This window comes from Microcaecilia unicolor, chromosome 7, assembly GCF_901765095.1.
Source record: "Microcaecilia unicolor chromosome 7, aMicUni1.1, whole genome shotgun sequence".
NCBI classification, from domain to species: Eukaryota; Metazoa; Chordata; class Amphibia; order Gymnophiona; family Siphonopidae; genus Microcaecilia; species Microcaecilia unicolor.
Window position 1 is genome coordinate 96,942,424 of NC_044037.1, and position 26,093 is coordinate 96,968,516.

Sequence of the window (26,093 nt, forward strand, 5' to 3'; positions counted from 1 at the left end):
TAAGTGTATTCTATATACCGTGCCTAAATCTTATAGAATAAGCTTAGACGAAAATGATTTCCGCATGGATTGTCCAGGTGCCATGCATAGAATCCGCCTTTAGCGCCAGTTGATTTTTAGCATGAGCTAAAAACGCTAGCGCACCTTAGTAAAATACCCTCTAAGTTGGCTTCTCTGAAAATTAATATTCTTGATATTTGGCTAAAGTAAAGGAAACTATAGCAGTACGTCTTGCGGTCTCTTTCTGTAAAATGTCAGTCCAGTCCTGTCTGTAAGATTTATCTTCTTCACAACACATGTACATTTCCCTCATATATACATTGCATTTTTTCTATATCTTGTAACATACATGGAGGTGGATTTTAGAAAGAATGTATAGACTAGGGGGTCTTTAACAAAGTCCTGCTAGCATTTTTAGCTCACACTAAAAATCAACTTGGCTAAATGCTGAGACGCCCATTAAATTCCGATGGGCGTCTCAGTGTTTAGTGCATGCTGATTTTTAGCACGAGCTAAAAATGCTAGAGCGGCTTGGTAAAAGACCCACTAGGATTGAGGCGTCCAGATCAATTTCAGAAGGTATGTTCAAACAGGATCTGCTGATGTAGAGTCTTTCCAAAATACACGTATGAATGTATTTGTATGAACTGGTTACATGCGGTGGGAGTATCCATGCTAATAAATTGTGCTTTTATATGGATAAAACTGTTACTATGTTTCTTTGAGGATCTCCAGCTTTCAAGCTGCCTGAGAAGATAATTTTCAATAATCATTTATTAACAGTCTCCGGTTCCATTTGAAATTTAGGTGCAGACTCTCATTTAACAATGAGAGAGCATATTGTTAAAATAGTCAAAACAGTATTTTTAAAATTAAAAATGCTGCATTAATTAAAATGATCCTTGAGCTTTGAGAATATATGTACAGTATACCATGCTTTCATAGTCCTCATTTTGATTTTTATAATGGCTTATTGCTAGGACTCCCCAAATCAGCATTGAGATCTTGACAAATAGTCCAGAATTCAGCAGCTAGAGTACTGATGGATGGAAATTATTTTGATTCTATTGCTCCACTACTTGAAGAATTACATTGGCTACCTATTAATTATTGTATACCATATAAGATCTTGTTGGTATACAAAGCCCTTAATCATGAAGTACACCTAACTGTAGCTACATTACTGCAACTTTATGACTACCTACAGCACTCAGATCAGAACATCACTGTTTGTTGGAGGTATGCAATTTTCAATATGCATGCTTATGTGAAACCCAGGAATGGACTTCTTCAGCATCAGGTCCAAAGCTATGGAGGTGCTCAGTGTTTTTTTTTTTTTTTTTTAATACTGGCTGTTGCTGGCTAAATTAGCCCTGAATACTTGGTGCTGGGCCATGTCCAGGCATCAGCACTGAATATATCTGGGGCTAATTGTGGATAACCTGGCCGCCAGAGCTTATGCGGGTCCCGGCCAATATTCCATCAGATATACAGTCCACTATTATGACAAATGAATCCCAGATGCTTCAGTGGGTCAGAGACATATGTAATAAGTGATCCTCACTATATATATCCTGGTGGGGGAGGATAGAAATGATTAAAATGATTATCGCTCCAGTAGTCATGTATAATATGAACATGCTCCCTTTTTTTGTTTACTTCCAGCTTTTACAAAAAGATAAACAGGATTCTCGTAAATTTCTTCTGGAGTGAGAAACCACCATGTATCGCTCTAACAAAATTGAAAAAGCCTAAGGATCTGGGTGGCAGGGGCAGACTGACAATGATCTGGGCTCCCAGGCACTAAACATCACAGGCCCCTAATTATCAAAAATGATTAAACTAGGTGGAAGCTAAAGGAGAGTGGGCCCCCTACTGCTGTGGGCCCTCCAACACTGCCCTATTGTCCCAATGGTCAGTCTGCCCCTGCTGGGTGGAATGAATTTTCTCTGATTCCAGGACTATCACTTTGCATATAAGTCCAGGAATGTATTGGTTAATGCCTGATCTATGGAGCATAGGAGCTGACTCGGTGGGTGGGTGTTGTGGGTGCGTGAGCACTCTCAGCATTGAGAAAATCGCTTGTAAGTGTCCAGGGAGGGGTTATTTCCATTGGGCTTAGCACACCCAATAATTTTGAAAGGTTGGCTCCTATGCTATGGAGCACAACATTGACTTGGTTGTGCTTCGAGAGTGCCATGGTGGAACCCTTATACTTAAAATCCCTGTTGGGGACCTGCTTGCCTAAGAAGCTTAGAGGCAATTCTATTTTTCACTCTACCTTGAGAGTCCTGACATATATTGATGATAAACTCCCAACATCAACCAGACATTCATTAAGATGGTCGCTATGGTACAACCCCCTGCTTTGCAATGGACAAAGTTAGTGTTCTATGGGGCTCTTGGGCACAAGCAGGGATTGAGAAGGATGTTTTACAAGCTGGTAAGCTACTGACCTTTGTGGAACTATAAGACTTTTCATAATTCTTAAAGTGGATGCAATTTCATCACACAATACTCCAATGGCAGCCAAACCTCAGTGACTTACAAGAGCAAGCTAGCCTGCCCACTTTATGTTTCACTTTCAGCCAACATGGCCATGAAGCCTCTAGCTGGTATAAGACTCTAGGCCTACTGCAGAAAGAAAAACCTTTAGAGGATTTGCACCCTTTCTGGTGCATAGAGACAAATACGGACATATCACCAGATCTTTGGCAATCTTTTTGGGCTAAAAGGGTACAGCATCAGCATTATTGAGATAATCTTTGTTGCCCACAAAGTCTTACGGACACCACTTAAATGTCATAGGATACACAGAAATTTCAAATAGATGCTGGAATTGCATATTGGCTGTCGGCACATTAGACCACCTTCTGTTTTCTTGTCCAGTTGTCTATCCTTCCTGGCAAACCATATGGCAGGAAACTCACAGAGTGCAGGGAATCCCATCTCCTCTATGTTATGCTGGAGTTATTTTTGTACATTTGGAGGTTGGCACATTGCTGACTGATTAGCGGGATCATTTATTGGTGATTATGTCTGGGATAGCTATACAGGCAATAGTACGATCATGGAAATATGGAAGACAACTAACAGCCACTTTTGGTGGGACTCACTCTGACATTAGAATATGAAGCGAATATGGCAGAATGGGTAGGATAATTTGACAGATTCTTCACTATATTGGCTCCTTTAAAGAGCTATAATACCATTTGAACTATGTGACATCCTTCTGTTTTTTTTCCTCTTGTCTGAGAATGTGGAACAGTCTTACAATCATAAGGGGGATGGGAGGGGAGGTTGGGAGGAAGGAAGTTTATTTTTTCCTGATGATACCTTTTATGTTTCCTTGGAATGTCTGCTGACTTTATGATGGTTGTTTTACTGCAGTTTGTTTTCTCTGAAAATTCAGATTTGTCAGATTATCTGTAACTTTTGGCATGTGCTTCAATATCATGGGATATTTGAAGACTAACTGATGTACACACAGAAGAAACAAGTCCTCGCAGTCTAAACCACACTCAGGAAAAACAGCGAAGACTCAAAAATGAATAGACAATGCTTCAAAGGGTCTATGAATTTATTGCACAACAACCAAGTCTCAACACAGCTGTGTTTCGGCCAATAAGGCTTGCCTCAGGAGTCTATTCACAGAAACATAAAACAATTAAATAAGAATAAATATAAAAACAAAGAAATAAACATGTAGATATAAAAAATTATTCACAACATCATGGCACAGTTATCTGGGAATGCCCACTATGCACAACAGTAAAAAAGTATAAAACATATAAAAAGAGACTTCCGGAAGGGGGCGGAGCAAGATGGTGGCACTAACAGCACTCCGCGATTGACTCTCCTGAGTTTCCTGGGTTTACCCTTTCTCTTCGTTTTCTTCTTTACAATTTTTCTACATTTGAAGTGTTTAATAATACCACTTACGAAGCGGAAAGGTTCCGCCCGAGTTGGGACCCAGCCTACCCTGACGCCGACTCCTACCCAGCAGACTCTTGATAGTTTCATTGCGAGATCCACTCTAGTAGCGGTCGGAGGCCCCGCTGAACTCGTGGCTCAAGGAGAAGCCGAGTTCTTGGAGCAGGATGTTTCATTATCCCCTCCGACGTTCTTTCCACTGCTGCAACCGGCTGAGAGCGTCAGTAAGGAGGTTGCCCCAACCCGCAAAAACGGAGGAGGAGTTACCTATCTGGGACCCAAAATCAGATAATCAGCCAAGGCTCTCCCTACATCGGAGGTGCAGAGTAGCCCAATATTGGCTTTGAGGCCTGAGATATCTAAAGTCTCCTTTGCAGCAGTTACCCTTGAGACCATCTGGGAGACTCTTCAGGCGGTGGGTGCTCTCAACAAGCAAGATTGAAACGCTTGTGAGTAATGTTCAGACTTTATCGTTAGACTTTTCTTCTATGAAAAATGAGGTATCTGCAAAGCTAAATCATTTAACAGAAGAAAATCTTAAATTCTCAGAAATTTCATAAAAGAAATTCATAAAAATTTGATAAAAGACAATATGGTGATTCACAACAAACTAGAATACTTTGAAAACTACAGAAGGAGACTAAACCTTCGGTTGCTAACTTTTCCACGTACTCCAGTATATACCATACTTGAGATATTTAAAAGGTATTTAATTGAGAATTTAAAATTTGCGTCAGAAAATATACCATATTTGAATAAAATATACTATTTGCCAACAAGACCATCTAAAGAAGAGATACAAAATTCTTCACAAATACAAGGAAATTTGAATGTTTCAGAACTGTTGGAAGCTTCTTTATCTACAACTATAGAAAGACAAACATTATTAGTTTAATTTGTTTTTTATCAAGATTTGGAAGCTGTAAGAAAAATGGTTTTGAAAAATGTACAAGTTCCATTTTATGGTGGAAAAATCTGGGTTTTCCCAGACGTGACTAAAGAGACTCAAGCAAGAAGAAAAGAATTTCTTGCATTACGAGCAGCTACATTGGCTTTGGGTGCCTCATTTAATCTGAATTACCCTTGCAAATGTAATGTAAAATACTTGGGAGTAAAATATTGTGTTTTTGTGTCTGAACATTTTAAAAAATTTATTGATCAGAAAAAGGTAGTATAATGCATGTTGGAGGCACACAGTTTTGTTTTTTGCCTAAGTTTAATGGGTTAAGATTTAGATATTAATTAAAGTGGATATATTGCTAAGCATTGCTTGTTAAAATATATGAAAAGCGAAATCTCATCTCCTGAGTTAATAATTGCTTCTACCCCAATCATTTTGTGGTCTAATACAAGTTCTAGGAAATTTTTCTGACTTCTTTTTCTTTTCTTCTTTTTTGAAATTTTTTTGTAAACTGATTTTCTTAATCAAGAAATAACATGTTGTATATTCTTGAAAATGACAATAAAGAGATATAAAAAAAATAAAACATATAAAAAATTATCTTAAAAATCACATATTAAAATTACAAGATTGTATATCTGCAAATTATAGTTAACATACATGAATATGACATAAAAATAAAAACATTAATCAATATCAGACTAATACCACTGTATATTACTTCTCATATATAGTCCTTCTTATAATAGACCTCAGAGGTGTTGTTGATGTGAATTTCCACTTTGATGTAGTAAAACATCCAGAAATCAAACCTATGTGCCTCTTGTCATTGGTCAAACATCTATCATTTTTTTATATTTTACTTTTAAATTTTTAACTTTTTGAATAGAAAAATTTCTTTGTACTTAGCTTTAAATAAAGCTTCAAATCATTGAGATTTCTACCACTCCAAGGGCTCACACCGACACGTGTTTCGCCATCAGGCTTTTTCAAGGCTGCATGCCCCTAGAAAAATAATTATATTTACCTTAATGTAATACATTTTGTATATATCATAACCATTCAACAACGGATCTGTTACCTTACTCTCTCATGTCTGAGTAGGTTTCCTTAATCGCAAGCCTCCAATATGGCCGCGGCATTTTTTCTTTCTTTAAATAAAATCAGGTGACTCGACCAGCCAATCACAGTTACTTTCAATAATGACACTACTACAGCAATGTTTGCCATTCAATTTCCCTACTCAATCCATAAGGCTCGACTGATTTTAATTTAAATATCCAATTCTGTTCTTTATAATTTAAAATGGATTCTATGTTACCCCCTAATTCATTAGGTATAACTATGTCAATAATTCTCCATCTCAAATCCATGTGTGTATGTTGTTTTTCCATCCAATGATGGACGATAGGAGCTCGTGGCTATCCTAAAAAAATAATCAGAAAAGCTTATTTACGCGCTAAATATGCAAATAGATCTCTGTTGCTACAATATAAGCGCCCCATCAACAATGATAAACCTGTATGTGTATTGCCCTATTCTCAAGCTTCGGGAGCATTGACTGAAGCCATACATAGACATTGGCATGTCTTACAATTAAATGACAGGTTTAAGGAACATCCGATTACAGCCCTACAAAGGGGGAAGAATGTGGGAGAACTTGTTAAACATCAATTTACCTGTAGGAATATATCCAATGGCATTGGCCATGGAAGTTGTGGCACATGTCAGTGGTGCCCCTTATCTATAGTAGGTAATTGTTGGATAGCCCCTACGAATAAATACAAGATCAAAGCGCAACATAAAACCGACTGCAACACGAGAAATGCAGTATACATCATTCAGTGTCCATGTGATAAAATATATGTTGGGAGAAGCAGTAGACCTATAAGAATCAGATTGAATGAACATAAGTCAAAAATCAACACACAATCAATCGAAGCTCCTATCGTCCATCATTGGATGGAAAAACAACATACACACATGGATTTGAGATGGAGAATTATTGACATAGTTATACCTAATGAATTAGGGGGTAACATAGAATCCATTTTAAATTATAAAGAACAGAATTGGATATTTAAATTAAAATCAGTCGAGCCTTATGGATTGAGTAGGGAAATTGAATGGCAAACATTGCTGTAGTAGTGTCATCATTGAAAGTAACTGTGATTGGTTGGTCGAGTCACTTGATTTTATTTAAAGAAAGAAAAAATGCCGCGGCCATATTGGAGGCTTGCGATTAAGGAAACCTACTCAGACATGAGAGAGTAAGGTAACAGATCCGTTGTTGAATGGTTATGATATATACAAAATGTATTACATTAAGGTAAATATTATAATTATTTTTCTAGGGGCATGCAGCCTTGAAAAAGCCTGATGGCGAAACACGTGTCGGTGTGAGCCCTTGGAGTGGTAGAAATCTCAATGATTTGAAGCTTTATTTAAAGCTAAGTACAAAGAAATTTTTCTATTCAAAAAGTTAAAAATTTAAAAGTAAAATATAAAAAAATGATAGATGTTTGACCAATGACGAGAGGCACATAGGTTTGATTTCTGGATGTTTTACTACATCAAAGTGGAAATTCACATCAACAACACCTCTGAGGTCTATTATAAGAAGGACTATATATGAGAAGTAATATACAGTGGTATTAGTCTGATATTGATTAATGAATCGTGAGAGTGCTGTATATATATATATATCATAGTGGGCAATTTTTGACATCATTTATAAAAATAAAAACAAACATAATGTACAAATTATATTGGAATTTGAGCATAACAACTTTTTAATAAGCTATAATGATAAAATAAACAAACACATATCTTCTGGGTTGTTGGCAGTAAAATTCTCAAGGATATTGGACTGTATCATCCACTTAAAGCAACTGGCAAGAGATACATCAGAAAAAATAATTGTCAAGGAGGTGACATGAAAACCAATTGGCTAATAGAGTTATAAAAAGAAACGTAACTTGTGTTATAGCATTAGCAGTCTCATGGAGTGTCTGCTAAAATGCGTGCACCATACAAAGAGTAATGGATATTTAGAGGAGATTGTTAAAAACTATGTATACTGCATCTTTAGTGCTCAAGTGAAACTAAAACATAACCGTGAATGTGAGCTAAGTATCTAAATTAGAAGTGTTAGTATAACTCGCTTTTTTGCCGTAAATAAATGTAAATATGAAAAACCAAAACTTCACTATTTTATCTACAGTATTGGCCCAAGACCGAGAAAATAAGAAGATATAGATTGAAAATTCCAGTAAAAATGTGTATATCAAACCAAGATTGTACTATTAATATGAAAAAGTTTAAAAATGCCTGTGCAAGTGTATAAACACTTAGGGCTCTGTTTACTAAGGCGTGTTAGCGTTTTTAACATGCCTACAATTAGTGCATGCACTAATTTTGTAGGCGCCTATAAGGATATTGTAGGTGCGTAAACAGTTAATGTGCATACATGGTTAACACGCATTAAAAATGTTAACGCGCCTATAACGCGGCTTAGTAAACAAGGCCTTTACTGTCTGTTGCCAATAGTAAAAACAAAACAAAGCGTTCTGTACGCTAAAACGATATCTTTCTGCATATTGGAAAGAACAAAAAGAACTGTCTGAGAAAAAGTGTCTAAAAAATGAACGAAAGAAAGTGGAGAAACAGCAGCTTGAAAGTAAAACTGCCCTCTTTTCTTACCTCACACTCACTTCTCAACACCAAACTGCAAATGCACGTAATTTGAAAAAAGAACTCCTGCTCACACTATCGTATAAAAGCTCCAAAGCAGACATCAAGAGCGACGCCAGAAATGTGTCTGTATTGTGTCAGCTGTACTACTTAAATAAAGTTATACTGAGAATTTAGAAAAAAAGCTAGCAACGAATTATTCTCTAAGCTATACATGTAAGTGGCAGCCCTGCCTATTGCTTGTCTGAGCTATGCCCCTGTGTATGCCGCCCGCCTTCAATTATGCGCTATGAAACTTACATACCATTTACAGAACAGCCCTTAGGAGCCCTGCTAGCAATTTCTCGGGTAAGTGTACACTTACATACAAATGTGCTAGCATTCTGTAATTTTGTGTATGCAAAATGCATGTAAAGTGGGCACCCGGGAAGGGGGGGGGGCGTGTCAAAATGGCGGTCGCGACTCGTGAGTGACCTGATCGCGTTTAGCTGGTCTCTCTGTTTCTTCAATTTATCTAATAAGAAATAATGCCACATACCAAGAGAAAAGGGTTGGTAAGAACTCAACCGTCGATGAGTCTTACGTCTACACCGGTACAGCTAACGATAGACCGATTCACAGTGAGTAGAGCACCGGAAGTTGGCGTGGTAATCCCTGCAGGGGAAGCCGATGGAGGAGCATCGACGCCCCAAGGGCTTGAAACATAACCCTCCACCGCGGCCAGCTTTTGAGAAGGGTGAGCTGGAGGAGCCAGGGAAACCGGAATGCGGTAATAATGACTCCTCGTTTGGCGGTGGCACGCCTCGAGAAGCTGAGACAACCAGCTTGGAACGGAAGGTTCCCCAGGTGGTGACGCTGGAACTGATTTGGGAAGCGATGCAAGAACTGACGACGGCTTCAAGGAAGACAGCCTTAGAAACTGCTTCAATAGTGAGTAAACTTGATTTGTTAACTACTGCTTTTGAACAATTGAAAAGTGACTTGACATCTCAAATTCTTCAAGTTCAGTCAGATCTTACAAATTTGAAAACAACGACAACAGCAGTGATTAAAGACAATATAATAATAAATCGCAAAATAGATCTGATTGAAAATTACAATAGGAGACTGAATTTGAGAATACTGAATTTTCCGGTTGTTTCAGGAATTTCTGTCTCTGAACTCTTCAAGAAATACCTTACAGAAATACTGCATTATTCACCTTCCCTGTTGCCTCCAATTAATAAGATATATTATTTGCCAAATCCGACAAAACCAGTGGAAGATAAGAAAAATGTAGCTCTTCATATAGGAGAACAAGAGAAAGAATCTTTGGATATTTCGGCAATATTAGAACAGTCACTTTCAGATATAAAGACTCGAAGTTCAGTCTTAGTCTCATTTATCTTCGAACAAGATTTGAATTCTTTGATGAAAATGTACTTTAAAAATGCTTTGACTCTTTTCTGCGGGGCTAGGATATGGATATACCCCGATGTGACTAAGACGACTCAAGATAGACAAAAATTGTTTTTAGTTTTAAGGGAAGAAACTAAAGCTATAGGAGCAAAGTTTATGTTGGTATTCCCTTGTAAATGTATTGTTTACTATTTGAATAACAAATATGTCTTCCTTGAGCCTGATCAACTCAAATTTTCTTTGGATCAGAAAAGGTTAACCAGATAATTTCTATTGTAGGTTGAATTAAGAGGAACAACGTGCTAACGACCAGGCCATAATTCCTGTAACAAATGCTTTTTTTTTTCTCCTATTTTTTTCCTTTAGCCCTCTATTGTTATTAGTGGTCTGAGGTAGAGCTATATTTACTTTAGGTAATACCTGTAGTATTTTTTGATGAAATGTATTAAGTTATGTCCAATAAAAAAGGTATCATCTTATTTTCTTTTCCATGTTTTATTTTGTTTGATTTCTATTGATAACCTTAAGAGTGGACTAACACGGCTACCACACTCCTCTACTGTAGTATTTTTGAAATTTGTTTATACTTTTTTTTTCTTGTTTTGTTAATTATTCTATTTGGAAAACATTAGCTCTATATTGCTGGAATCAAGTGTATAGCTTGTAAATGTTTAAATTCAATAAAAAAATAAATAAAGTGCACACCCGGTTATAGAATTGCCCTTTTAGCTCTCTAAGTAGTATCAAGCGTCAAGTATCCTTGATACAGGGTTAGCCAGGGAAGGTTACGGAGCGCACTTAAAATGCAGAATGCCTTGGATGGCCTACACTTTCTCATGATGGTCACCTTAACATATGCTCACATTCCTTAGGTATGCAAATGAAGGCATCTTATAAGGTGTGGTGAGAATATCAGTATTCTTACAGTCAAAATCAGGAAGGAAAAAAAAAGAAGCAGCATACTAGTATAGACATTTTTATTCCTTTCTGCTTGGTGCTTAGGTGGGATTAAAACTTAACACAGTTTAATTATTGTTATCTAAAATTCTTTTGCTGTTGCTAGTCTTTCTTTTATCAAGGTTAAGTTTGCTTGTTTTTGTTTTTTATTATTTCAAACATTTTATGCTTATTCTGCAGTTACTGACTTTGGATCTACAAAATCTTGTGGCATAAATTTGACCCCTCGTTTTTAATTTAATTAGGCTGTTTTCTGTGCTTCAACTGGAGGTTATAGCTGTCACTTTGCACTCAGAGTAGGTTTTAGTAAGAGCAATTTAATTTTTTCTCCTAGACAACCACTCTCTCTAAGTTTTCCCTAAGGGAGCCTCTTGGTTTGTCAGAGGGAGTCTTTAGGAGGGGGAGCTTAATATTTTTTTGGGGGGTGGGGTGGCAGTAGGGTTCTTGGAAGAGCTCAGGAGGGGATTTGCTCTTGTTCAAGGCGTGGGAGTATGTGGGGACTTGCTCTTGTTCAAGGGGTGGGGTATGAGGGAAGAACAGAGGAACATTCAGGCTCCTGCCTGAAAGTTATGTGGGTGATGGACAATATTTAATGCTGGTACATGCATAGCTATTCAACAAAATTTGTGAGAGCCTTTTGTGTATTCCTATTTGACACTTAGTATTGCTAGCAACCGCATAATTCCCGTCTCCTCTGTGACTGTCCCCTCCCCTCCCTTGGTGAGGAGCCAAGGGACCACACCCCACCGCATTTTCTTCTTTGTCAGACAGCAGTCTGGAACACATCTGTGGCTGGAGCCAAAGGAAGCGTACCATGGAGGCGGAGGTGGTGCAGCCCAGAGAGGGGTCCTGTCCGTCGCCAAGGAGGGCAGCCACAGTGCCTATACTCCTGAGAAGGTGGAGGCCTCAGCTAAACCACAGGAACCCCTGTGACCTCACTGGAGCTGTACAATGTGGAAGGTTCTGAAAGAACAAGAGATGGGGTTGCCCATGCCATCCACAATGCTGGATATTTTGTGCTTAGCCACCTGAGAGCTAGACCTGAACATTCTTGTTATTCTAGCCTCCAAGTGGGTTGCTCAAAGTCCAGAGGTGGACTGTCTCCTCTGGACCCTGCAGATCCCCATGAATGTTGTAGATGTGGAAGGGTAACAAGTGATAAACCCCAAAGCCTTGGAGGGCTGCTGGCTTGGGGAACCCATCCCTGAGGAGCTACATAGAGTATGGATCAAGACAGGAAGGGCTGCAGGGACCAAGCTGCCAAATGTTAGTCTGGGATTATGCCTACAGATGACATCAATCCCTTCCACATAATTTGGAAGGCACTACAACAAACAACTTTATACATAAAGCGAATGCTACATACCTGTAGAAGGTATTCTCCGAGGACAGCAGGCTGATTGTTCTCACTGATGGGTGACGTCCACGGCAGCCCCCTCCAATCGGAAACTTCACTAGCACAGGCCTTTGCTAGCCCCCGCGTGCCGATGCGCACCGCGCATGCGCGGCCGTCTTCCCGCCCGAACCGGCTCGTATTCGTCAGTCCCGTATGTAGCAAGACAAAGACAAGGGAAGACACAACTCCAAAGGGGAGGCGGGCGGGTTTGTGAGAACAATCAGCCTGCTGTCCTCAGAGAATACCTTCTACAGGTATGTAGCATTTGCTTTCTCCGAGGACAAGCAGGCTGCTTGTTCTCACTGATGGGGTATCCCTAGCCCTCAGGCTCACTCAAAACAACAAACATGGTTAATTGGGCCTCGCAACGGCGAGGACATAACTGAGATTGACCTAACAACTCATCCAAGTAACTGAGTGTGTAGCCTGGAACAGAATAAACATGGGCCTAGGGGGGTGGAGTTGGATTCTAAACCCCGAACAGATTCTGAAGCACTGACTGCCCGAACCGACTGTCGCGTCGGGTATCCTGCTGCAGGCAGTAATGAGATGTGAATGTGTGGACAGATGACCACATCGCAGCCTTACAAATCTCTTCAATAGTGGCTGACTTCAAATGGGCCACTGACGCTGCCATGGCTCTAACACTATGAGCCGTGACATGACCCTCAAGAGCCAGCCCAGCCTGGGCGTAAGTGAAGGAAATGCAATCTGCTAGCCAATTTGAAATGGTGCGTTTTCCCACAGCCACTCCCCTCCTGTTGTGATCAAAAGAAGCAAACAATTGGGTGGACTGTCTGTTGGGCTGTGTCCGCTCCAGATAGAAGGCCAATGCTCTTTTGCAGTCCAATGTGTGCAGCTGACGTTCAGCAGGGCAGGAATGAGGACGGGGAAAGAATGTTGGCAAGACAATTGACTGGTTCAGATGGAACTCCGATACTACCTTCGGCAAGAACTTAGGGTGAGTGCGGAGGACTACTCTATTATGATGAAATCTGGTGTAAGGGGCCTGGGCTACCAGGGCCTGAAGCTCACTGACTCTACAAGCTGAAGTAATTGCCACCAAGAAAATGACCTTCCAGGTCAAGTACTTCAGATTGCAGGAGTTCAGTGGCTCAAAAGGAGGTTTCATCAGCTGGGTGAGAACGACATTGAGATCCCATGACACTGTAGGAGGTTTGACGGGGGGCTTTGACAAAAGCAAACCTCTCATGAAGCAAACAACTAAAGGCTGTCCTGAGATCGGCTTACCATCCACACGGTAATGGTATGCACTGATTGCGCTAAGGTGAACCCTTACAGAGTTGGTCTTGAGACCAGACTCAGACAAGTGCAGAAGGTATTCAAGCAGGGTCTGTGTAGGACAGGAGCGAGGATCTAAGGCCTTGCTGTCACACCAGACGGCAAACTTCCTCCATAAAAAGAAGTAACTCCTCTTAGTGGAATCTTTTCTGGAAGCAAGCAAGACACGGGAGACACCCTCCGACAGACCCAAAGTCTACGCTCTCAACATCCAGGCCATGAGAGCCAGAGACTGGAGGTTGGGCTGCAGAAGCGCTCCCTCGTTCTGGGTGATGAGGGTCGGAAAACACTCCAATCCCCACGGTTCTTCGGAGGACAACTCCAGAAGAAGAGGGAACCAGATCTGACGCGGCCAAAAAGGAGCAATCAGAATCATGGTGCCTCGGTCTTGCTTGAGTTTCAACAAAGTCTTCCCCACCAGAGGTATGGGACGATAAGCATACAGCAGGCCTTCCCCCCAATCCAGGAGGAAGGCATCCGATGCCAGTCGGCCATGGGCCTGAAGTCTGGAACAGAATTGAGGGACCTTGTGGTTGGCTCGAGATGCCAAGAGATCTACCAAGGGGGTGCCCCACACCTGGAAGATCCGGCGCACTACTCTGCAGTTGAGCGACCACTCGTGAGGTTGCATAATCCTGCTCAACCTGTCAGCCAGACTGTTGTTTACGCCTGCCAGATATGTGGCCTGGAGCAACATGCCTCGACGGCGAGCCCACAGCCACATGCTGACGGCTTCCTGACACAGGGGGCGAGATCCGGTGCCCCCCTGCTTGTTGATATAATACATGGCAACCTGGCTGTCTGTCTGAATTTGGATAATTTGATGGGACAGCCGATCTCTGAAAGCCTTCAGAGCGTTCCAGACCACTCGTAACTCCAGGAGATTGATCTGCAGATCGCGTTCCTGGAGGGACCAGCTTCCCTGGGTGTGAAGCCCATCGACATGAGCTCCCCACCCCAGGAGAGACGCATCCGTAGTCAGCACTTTTTGTGGCTGAGGAATTTGGAAAGGGCGTCCCAGAGTCAAATTGGACTGAATCGTCCACCAGTACAGGGATTTGAGAAAACTCGTGGACAGGTGGATCACGTCCTCTAGATCCCCAGCAGCCTGAAACCACTGGGAAGCTAGGGTCCATTGAGCAGATCGCATGTGAAGACGAGCCATGGGAGTCACATGAACTGTGGAGGCCATGTGGCCAAGCAATCTCAACATCTGCCGAGCTGTGATCTGCTGGGACGCTCGTACCCGGGAGACGAGGGACAGCAGATTGTTGGCCCTTGTCTCCGGAAGATAGGCACGAGCCGTCCGAGAATCCAGTAGAGCTCCTATGAATTCGAGTCTCTGCACTGGGAGAAGATGGGACTTTGGGTAATTTATCACAAACCCCAGTAGCTCCAGGAGTCAAATAGTCATCTGCATGGACTGTAGAGCTCCTGCCTCGGATGTGTTCTTTACCAGCGAATCGTCGAGATAAGGGAACACGTGCACTCCCAGCCTGCGAAGCGCTGCTGCTACTACAGCCAGGCACTTCGTGAACACTCTGGGCGCAGAGGCGAGCCCAAAGGGTAGCACACAGTACTGGAAGTGACGTGTGCCCAGCTGAAATCGCAGATACTGACTGTGAGCTGGCAATATCGGGATGTGCGTGTAGGCGTCCTTCAAGTCCAGAGAGCATAGCCAATCGTTTTCCTGAATCATGGGAAGAAGGGTGTCCAGGGAAAGCATCCTGAACTTTTCCTTGACCAGATATTTGTTCAGGGCCCTTAGGTCTAGGATGGGACGCATCCCCCCTGTTTTCTTTTCCACAAGGAAGTACCTGGAATAGAATCCCAGCCCTTCTTGCCCGGATGGCACGGGCTCGACCGCATTGGCGCTCAGAAGGGCGGAGAGTTCCTCTGCAAGTACCTGCTTGTGCTGGAAGCTGTAGGACTGAGCTCCCGTTGGGCAATTTGGAGGCTTCGAGGCCAAATTGAGGGTGTATCCTTGCCGGACTATTTGAAGAACCCAACGGTCGGAGGTTACAAGAGGCCACCTTTGGTGAAAAACGTTCAACCTCCCCCCGACCGGCAGATCGCCCGGCACGGACATGTTGATGTCGGCTATGCTCTGCTGGAGCCAGTCAAAAGCTCGCCCCCTGCTTTTGCTGGGGAGTCATGGGGCCTTGCTGAGGCGCACGTTGCTGACGAGAGCGAGCGCACTGGGGCTTAGCCTGGGCTGCAGGCTGGCGAGAGGGAGGACTGTACCTACGCTTACCAGAAGAGTAGGGAACAGCCCTCCTTCCCCCATAAAAACGTCTACCTGAGGAGGTAGATGCTAAAGGCTGCCGGCGGGAGAATTTGTCGAAAGCGTTATCCCGCTGGTGGAGCTGTTCTACCACCTGTTCGACTTTTTCTCCAAAAATGTTGTCCGCTCGGCAAGGGGAGTCCGCAATCCGCTGCTGGATCCTATTCTCCAGGTAGGAAGCATGCAGCCATGAGAGTCTGCGCATCACCACACCTTGAGCAGCGGCCCTGGACGCAACATCAAAGGTATCATATACCCCTCTGGCCAGGAATTTTCTGCACGCCTTCAGCTGCCTGACCACCTCCTGAAACGGCTTGGCTTGCTCAGAAGGGAGCTTGTCCACCAAGCCCGCCAACTGCCGCACATTGTTCCGCATATGGATGCTTGTGTAGAGCTGGTAGGACTGAATCTTGGCCACGAGCATAAAGGAATGATAGGCCTTCCTCCCAAAGGAGACTAAGGTTCTGGAGTCTTTGCCCGGGGGCACCGAAGCATGCTCTCTAGAATTCTTAGCCTTCTTTAGGGCCAGATCCACCACACCAGAGTCGTGAGGCAACTGAGTGCGCATCAGCTCTGGGTCCCCATGGATCCGATACTGGGATTCGATCTTCTTGGGAATGTGGGGATTAGTTAGTGGCTTGGTCCAGTTCGCCAGCAATGTCTTTTTTAGGACATGATGCATGGGTACTGTGGACGCTTCCTTAGGTGGAGGATAGTCCAAGAGCTCAACATTTCAGCCCTGGGCTCATCCTCCACAACCACCGGGAAGGGGATGGCCGTAGACATCTCCCAGACAAAGGCCGCGAAAGACAGACTCTCGGGAGGAGAAAGCTGCCTTTCAGGGGAGGAAGTGGGATCAGAAGGAAGGCCATCAGACTCCTCGTCAGAGAAATATCTGATGTCCTCCTCCTCCTCCCACGAGGCCTCACCATCGGTATCAGACACAAGTTCATGAACCTGTGTCTGAAGCCGTGCCCGACTCGACTCCGTGGAAACACGGCCACGGTAGGAGCGTCGAGAGGTGGACTCCCTCGCCAGCACTGGCGAAGCTCCCTCCGCCGACGTCGTCGGGGAGTCTGCCTGGGAGGCGGCCGTAGCCGGTACCGCATGCGGTACCGATACCGGGGACCTCACCTCGGGCAAGGGGCCAGCCGTCGCCTCACTCGACGGTACCGGTGGCGCAAGCACCCCCGGTACCGGAGAAGGGCGCAACAGCTCTCCCAGAATGTCTGGAAGAACGGCCCAGAGACTCTCGTGCAGAGCGGCTGTGGAGAAAGACTGGGAAGCCGATGCAAGTGTCGATGTCAGACTCTGTTCCGGGCGTGGAGGCGGTTCCGGGCTGTCCAAGGGGGAGCGCATCGACACCTCCTGAACAGAGGGTGAGCGGTCCTCCCGGTGCCGATGCCTACTGGGTGCCGACTGCCTCGGTGACCCAGAGCTCTCGGTACCAAGACGGGAAGGAGACCGGTGACGATGCTTCTTTGACTTCTTCAAGCGAAGCATGTCACCGGAGCTTCCCGGTACCGACGAGGAGGATGTAGAATCCAACCGTCGCTTCCTCGGGGGGGCTGTACCGCAGGAGCCCTCAGGGCAGGGGGAGACCCACCCGAAGGCTCACTGCCACCAGCAGGGGAATGGACAGCCCTCACCTGCACTCCAGACATAGCACCACCGTCCGACGACATCAGCAATAGCGGAGGTCCCGGTACCACTGACGTCGACGCAGCCTTCCGATGCCTCGGTACCGACGATGCAGGAGGTAGAAGCCTCGATGCAGTCGATGCCAAAGACTTCGATGCTGTCGATGCACTCGATGCGTCCTGGGCTGTTGTAGTCGAAGAGCCCGAGAACAACGCGTTCCACTGGGCCAATCTCGCTACCTGAGTCCTCTTTTTCAAAAGAGCACAAAGACTGCAGGCCTGCAGGCGGTGCCCAGCCCCCAGACACTGAAGACACAAAGCGTGCCTAGCAGTGAGCGAGATTACCCGGGCGCACTGGGTGCACTTCTTGAAGCCGCTGGAAGACTTCGATGACATGGGCGGAAAAATCATGCTGGCGAAATCAAAATTTGCGATGATGACGAAAGGCACCAAAAAGAAGGGAGAAAAAACCCGTATCGATGGCCAAATAGGCCGGTCCCGAAAGCGAAAGGAAACTTACGCGGGGAAAAAGCTGGAAACACGGGAAAGGGATAAAGACCGGAAAGGTCTCCTCTTTTCTTTTTTTTTAAGCGAAAATCGCGAAGATGCGCGAGGTCAACTTGAGGGGCACGAAACGGCGGCAAACCACGACCGTCCCGAGCGCGGACAAAAGAAGACTGATGAACACGAGCTGGTTCAGGCTGGAAGACGGCCGCGCATGCGCGGTGCGCATCGGCGCGCAAGGGCTGGCCTTTGCTAGTGAAGTTTCCGATTGGAGGGGGCTGCCGTGGACGTCACCCATCAGTGAGAACAAGCAGCCTGCTTGTCCTCGGAGAATGCATATTTTAATGACTGTTTAGATAACAATTTCATATGATAGTCATTAGCATATAAATGACATGCACAATGCAGAAAAAATCCCTGCTCTGAAAGGAAAGCACGGTGTCAAATAATGTTATTGGATAAGTTAAACAGTTGCCTACTGACAATAAGAAACTTACAAATCCGTGGTGGTGTTTTAACATTTATGAATAGTTACACCATGCAAGCAAAATCAATCTTAAAAGAGGACAGAGTGTGCAAATGTAGCTCTTGGTACTAGAAGAAGTATTTATATAATAAACAATGAACAAGACTTTGCTGCATTCATAAATGGGGAAAACTGTGATGTTAGAACATCTGGACAAATTATTGTAGCTGGTCACTGGAGTTTTTAGGAAAGGCCAGTAACAAATAAAACAATCGACTGCTCTCACCATTTCTTTGAAGGTCAAACAACTGATTTGTTTTTAAATATATATCTGGGTATACCTAAAGCTCAGCAAAGAATACATAAAATTAGTATTATGAGTGGAGGAGTGGCCTAGTGGTTAGGGTGGTGGACTTTGGTCCTTGGGAACTGAGGAACTGAGTTCAATTCCCACTTCAGGCACAGGCAGCTCCTTGTGACTCTGGGCAAGTCACTTAACCCTCCATTGCCCCATGTAAGCCGCATTGAGCTTGCTATGAGTGGGAAAGCGCGGGGTACAAATGTAACAAAAATAAAATAAATAAATAAATTAGCACCAGGATAAATATTATTATTAATCTTGTGGCATCACATAACCTGCCAGATGCTCTTGGCTTAGTTTAGTACTCTAAATATTGAGTCCTTCCCAAGAACTTAGGATATTCAGAGTTATTGATGCATGGTATGGGCAGTTCCAAGCAATACAGCCTTCTGTAGTTGACAGATGGTGATTCTATCAATGCCCATTGTGCTCACATGTTGTTCCAGGTCTTTCGATATTGCTCCAAGGGCACCAATTACTACACAGACCACAACTGCAGGTTTTCACCAGAGTCATTTGACTTCAGTCTTCAAGTCTTGATGTTTCATGATCTTCTTCAACTGTTGTCTTCAACATGACTGGTTTCCTGGTATCGCAAAGCCTGTTTCTTTACAACTACAATATCATCAGGTGTATTGTGTGGTAAATGTTTGTCAGTCTATATCCTGAAGACTGAGAGATCTGTGGCTTGTTCATTTTCTACCAGTTTCAATTTTGTGGTCCCACCAATCAAATGATACTTTTGGCAGATACTCCAGTGCATCATGGCACATTATACTTCTATTATGATTTATTTCCATTTGACTACTCACATTCATCACAAATATTCAGTGCGGAACAATATCAAATATAAATTTAGAACCAAAGCCAACACATCTGGTCCAAAACATGACAAATAATTTTAAAAAATACAAATATCATAAACATAAATATCTATTACATTTGTATAATAATAAACGTTCTGTATATTTTCATTAAAAGTTAATTTAGATGAATGGTGGTGGTGGTGGTGGTGGGGGGGGGGTCCATTTTGTTAATCTTCATCTTCATGGTAGAAATCTTTGTATGTTGTAATCACTTATTAGACCAGGGTTTTCTAAATCTGTCTGGTTTTCAGGATAGCCACATAAAATCTACATACATTGGAAACTCAATATATGTAAATTTTTCTCATGCATACTCATTCTAAGGCTGCTTACTAAGGTGTGTTAGTGTTTTTAGCACACCTACACTTAGCACGCTTGCTAACCATGTAGGCATCTATAGGGATATTGTAGGCGCCTACATGGTTAACGCACGTTAAAAACGTTAACGTGTCAATAATGCTGCTTAGCAAACAGGGCCCTAAGTATTTTACAAACAAATACATAAGACAGGTTTGAGAACCTATGAGCAAACATAAAAATTTTACAAAGACTTGGCCACACGTTTCGGAACTTTCAAAAATACATGGGAGCCTACATTTTAAGCAGAACAATTTTCAAGTTAGGGTACATATGTATAGTTCATCTCATTTGTATATCTAAGAATCTGAGATACTGTTAAACATTTCTTTTGTTCTCTTCTATGGATTTGCTGATGTCGAAAAAGATTGGATCTGTGGCTGAAACTCCATTCACATTCAGTGCACTTATGTGGTCTTTCTCCTGTGTGTGTCCTCTGATGAGCAACAAGATTTGAATTTCTTGTGAAACGCTTTTCACATTTAGAACACTGAAAGAGTCTCTCTCCACTGTGAGGTTTCTGTACCAAAAGAGATCGTTTTAAGTTTCTGATGCCCTTGCCACACCAAGATGGTTTATCCAGTCTGCCTTTTGAAGGGCTTCTTTCTTTCCATTTTGGCCCATCCTGCCCAGCACAGATTCTTTGTTTATCAGAATAATGGAAAAAATTCATTGATATTTCAGCTAAAAAGAGAAAAGAAAAATTTAAACAAACAATTTTGCATGGCTTTTCCAACTCCATACTGATATACAAAAATATATATATATTTATGAAGTGGAGGAGTAGCCTAGTGGTTAGTGCAGCAGACTTTGATCCTGGGGAACTGGGTTTGCTTCCCACTCCAGCTCCTTGTGACTCTGGGCAAGTCACTTAACCCTCCATTGCCCCAGGTACAAATAAGTACCTGTATATCACGTAAACCATTTTGAATGTAGTTGCAAAAACCACAGAAAGGCAGTATATCAAGTCCCATTTCCCTTTCCCCTCATCAGCATAAAGGACTACATTGGAGCTTGAAATATCAAAATCAAAAAAGATATGAAGAATTCTGATAGCTGCATTAGTTATATTGTTATACTGGAAAAAACTGGATTGTTTGTAGATTATGACATGTGAACGGGCATTTTCAATATGTCTAAATCAGATTTTGGACATTTTGCGAAAAACATCCAAAAGTCCAGTAGTGAACATCGCCATTTTCAAATCAGAAGAATGTCCAACTTTGTTTTGAAAATGGACATTTGTGTTTTTGTACTTAGTGCGTCTATCTTTTAGGACCATTTTTTGAAAAAGAAAATCCGTGGGAAAACGCACAAAAACAAGACATTGGGATGTATGGTGGGGGAGGGGCAGCATTCTTAGTAGATTGGTCACACAGACATCCCAGCGCAGTGGGGCACTGCAGTGGACTTCTGATTAAAGGTCCCAGGTACACATCTCACCATTACCCCCTTATATTGTATGGTGAGCCTGCTAAAACTCACCAAAAATGTACTGTACCCAACCGTACACCACTACAATAGCCCTTATGCTTGCAGGTGTCACCTATACGTAGGTACAATAGGCTTTTGGTGGGTATTGGAGGGCTCACACTTTCCACCACAAGTGTACCAGAGTGGGATATGGGCCCGGGTCCCCTTCTCTACAGTGCCCTGCACCAACCGCTAGGTTACTCTAGGGACCTGCTTGCTGCTCTAACAGGACTAGCCTTAACATCTGTCATACAGGCTGATATCTACTGTTTCTTTCACATCTTTGGAGGGTGGGAAGGATCAGTGACTACTGGGGGTATATGGGGGAGGGGGTCATATCTTAATTCCTCCAGTGGTCATCTCGTCATTTAGTGCACCTTTTGAGACTTAGGCATGATAAACAGGTCTAAACCAAAATGTCTAATTTTAGATCTGGATGTTTTTGCTTTGTTCCATTATGGCAGAAAAACACTCAAAATCCCCCAACACATCCCCTTGTGATTTGGATGCACTGCAGAGAAAAATGTCTCAAATCTATGTTTTCAAAATCACGTTTTGGACATTTTTCAGAGAAAAACATCCAAATGCCACGTTATGCCGTTTTTGAGACATTTTTCTTTTCTTTTTTTTTTTTTTAAATGAGTCCCGATATACCTTTCAATACATGAGCTTCTACAATTAGACAAGTCTAGTATGATAGACTGTCACATCAAAGTTGGAACTTATGGGATATCAAAAGCTCATATATAGTACAATATTTTTTTTACTATACTTATGTTGGTTAATAAAGGCAACACTACCTACAAAGACTCAAATTATAAATAAAAGAGGAAATATAGGACAGAATCTAACTTACAGAGGTCTTCAGGGATACCAGCTAAAGCCCATAATAAGTTTAATCATACCACTTTGTTTCATTTCATTTCTTACGCACGCAGAGAAACTTGCAGAGAAGATTATTGAGGAAGCAACACGAAGGGCACAACAGTACTTCGGCTTTCGGGGGTTTGGGTCCCCCGTCAGCACAGGTAGTCCACAACGGCGGCGGGGGGCAGTTTTCGGCGGGCCGGGGGGGGGGGGGGGGGGGGGGGGTCGACAGGTTCACGGAAGGGGGGGTCGAGGGGGGCCGTAGCGCGGGGGGGGGGGGGGGGGAATTGCCTGCCTAGGGCCCGTTTTCTTGTCTTCAGAAAGGGGCCTTTTTTTACTAGTAAACATATATTTATGGACAGAAACTTAACAAATGCTTAGATGTTGAGAAATTTGGAACTTTCCTTTCCTTTTCAAAAAGTTTATTTAATTGAAATATACAGAAAACACAACACGTTCAACTCAGTAGCTAACATTTTAAGCACTATCTTCCAGAAATTACAATATTTTAAAATTATTACAAAACAATTTTACAAAAAAATTAGTACAAAATATACAGGTCTGCTTGCTTGAAACAAATGTCTTTACCATTGTTTTAGTAAAATGAAACATTTTTAAAAGTTCAAAAGTCAAATACTCACTAAACCCCTCCCTTTTACAAAGCCGCGCTAGTGGCTGCTGGTGCAGTAATGCCGACACAGCCCATTCACAGTGAATGGGATGTGTCAGCATTGCTGCATGGCTTTGAAAAAGGGATGGTAAATTTATTCTGTCACTACAAGCAATTATGGTGGTCTAAAATGCTTAATTGTGAGAGTGCTCTTAGCCTTCAGACTCAGGAATGATCCTTCATTTGACAATTTACCAAATATTCCTTCCATGTCAACTAATATGGACATAGTATAAACCATAGAAATACTTTAAGATGCTATAACTTTTCCATTCAATGTACTACAGTGCAACACTATTTGCAATTATATAGTAGGCGAAATCTATCAATACTGACCAAATCCAGCTTCCTTCAGGAATATTCTCCCAAACTTATTTCATATGCAAAAACCAACTACACAATTGCACAAAAGTACCAAGAAAATGTGATCAGAAAAAAATAGCTTTTCCTGGTTTTTGGCACCTCTTCTTGGCTTTACTAATAAAACATGACTAAAGTTATATGACGATTTACACAGACATAGGGACACCATAAGTACATAAGTAATGCCATACTGGGAAAAGACCAAGGGTCCATCGAGCCCAGCATCCTGTCCACGACAGCGGCCAATCCAGGCCAAGGGCACCTGGCAAGCTTCCCAAACGTACAAACATCATACTAAAATCATACAAATACTTTTAGAAAATGACCACCATCTCATCTGAAGGAGAATCTCATGATCAAAATTTCACTTGCCACTTTACAAGATATTTCATTTTGCATAGTTGGGTTTTTTTTTTAAATAAATACATCCAAGCACACTTTACACACACAAAGAAATACAAAAGTGTATCAATTCATCGCCATTGACTGTAATTTGTGTATTTTATATAATATTGTCAGTGCACATATAACTGCCTATATGAATTGGCAAGGCGGTATGCTGCTGACGGCCATGTTTATGATGCCAGTTTTTAATCATGAAGAAGTGGAACCTGTGCAGAGTGCCAGATACAATGCTGGCCACCTTGCTGGGTAGACTGGATGGATAGTACAGGTCTTTATCTGCCAACATTTACTGTGTTATTGAAAAGGTGTGAGCTAAATCCCAATATAATTTTATTCAAATGTATATGGACAAACTAGAGCTTACCTGATAATTTTCTTTCCTTTGGTCCCTCCTGACACAGGTTTATGAACTCCTACCAGCAGATGGAGACTGGGAAACACTGTCTTCAGAGTGAATCTATATCTTATCTATTTATTTAAAGAAATTATTATCCCACATCATCTACTATTCTGAGCAGGTTACAATGTTACATACATAATATTGTTCACGTAACATAAAAATATCTTTTTTTTTCATTAATACAACAAAACAATAAATATAAAATCTGCTAAGACTCTGTCCATCTCAATTATGACATAAGCATACAATATTCTTCCTTATATTCTTCCTTAAAAGCCTCATTCAAAAGCTCTTTCAAGCAAATAGGCTTTCAAATGTTTCCTAAAACATAAGTAAGGGGATATACTTCACAATTCTTGGGGTAAAGAATTCCAGAGTGAGGAGTCGGCAATTTAAAAAATGGACAATCTAAAGGATCGAGGCTGAAGCTGGAGTGGGCTTCGGTGAGTTCTAGGGGTGATCTGGGGAATTATAGACCTGTAAGACTGACGTCTGTGCCAGGCAAAATAGTGGAAACTATTATAAAGAATAAAATTACAGAACACGTAGACAAACATGGTTTAATGGGATAGAGTTAGCATGGATTCAGCCAAAGTCTTGCCTCATCAATTTGCTTCATTTATTTGAAGGTGTGAATAAATATGTGGATAAAGGTGAACCGGCTGATTTAGTGTATCTAGATTTTCAGAAATCTTTTGATAAAGTTCCTCATGAGAGACTCCTGAGAAAATTAAAGAGTCATGGGATAGGAGGCAAGGTTCTGGTGTGGATTAGGAATTAAGTTATTGGACAAACAAACGAGGGTAGGGTTATTTCTCTCAATGGAGGAGGGTGAACAATGGAGTGCCGCAGGGATCTGTACTGGGACTGGTACTATTTAACATATTTATAAATGATATGGAAATCGGAACGACGAGTGAGGTGATCAAATTTGCAGATGATACAAAACTATTTAAGGTTGTTAAAACACATGCGGACTGTGAAATATTGAAGGAAAACCTTAGGAAATTGGAAGACTGGGTGTCCAAATGGCAGATAAAATTTAATGTGGACAAATGCAAGGTGATGTACATTGGAAATAATCCATTTTCTCAGCCTTTACCACCTCTGCAGTACAGCTCCCACCCATGCTCTCTCCTGCAGCACAGCTGCACTCCCTTACTTGGCCAATGAAGCTTTGACCCCATTCTGCACATCACAAAATTGACAGCTGCTATCAAGCCCTTCAACATCCCGCGGGCAGCTGAACCTACAACACTGAGGCTTTTCAGTGCTCATGGATGGCCACCACACTTGTCTCACTAGCAACACTACTCATTCCCCCTTCCTCAGCTCCAGATGAAATGAAGTTCACAGTGAAGGCAGCATAGACTACTAGAGAGTACAGCGTCCAGAAGCCTATTCCCGAACACAGCTGCATTTTTTCCCTCTGCCACCAGTTGTCCTACAATTGACTCTCTAGCTTTCCTCCCTTGATAATGGGGAGAGGAAGCTGAGGCACAACACCACACCTTTCATAAGGGGAAAACAGTGATGAGGGAGGGGAGAGAGACCTGGTCACCAAGGTGTAATATGCCAAGGCACTTCTGGGGCCTGCACTGATCTGCGCTTTTTCTATTATCCTTTGCCGAGACACCCCACCACACTCAATACCTGACCTGCCTGTCCAGCTCGATTGCACAGTCTTACTCATGTCTAACATCTGCTGGAGACTAAGAAATATTGACTGATTGGAGACTGTACAAGACAATTATAGGTTTACTCTGGTCAGTGGTTCTCAGTCTCCATATGCTGTTAGGCGTGCATAAACTCAAGCATATGGTCCAGTCTGTAGGGATGTTAAGAAAATATGAATTT

General features: G+C 42.4%; 1 protein-coding gene across 3 annotated transcripts in view; it reads right to left on the reverse strand.

Moving 5' to 3' along the window:
* Positions 1–20,156: 20,156 nt before the first annotated feature.
* Positions 20,157–26,093, reverse strand: part of LOC115475173 (zinc finger protein 184-like) — a 94,111-nt gene continuing 88,174 nt past the window's right edge. Inside the window, exons 9-10 of one of the 3 annotated variants that reach the window (XR_003942961.1) lie at positions 24,201–24,304; positions 20,662–20,742 (exon numbers count right to left, since the gene is read on the reverse strand). Coding sequence is in view for 2 of the 3 variants with exons in the window: in XM_030210936.1 (XP_030066796.1) it covers positions 20,321–20,742 (422 nt within the window). In the remaining variant the exon portion in view is untranslated. Of the gene's footprint in view, positions 20,743–24,133; positions 24,305–26,093 lie in introns of those variants that run through there. The other 2 variants (XM_030210936.1, XM_030210938.1) reach the window with 2 other exon arrangements.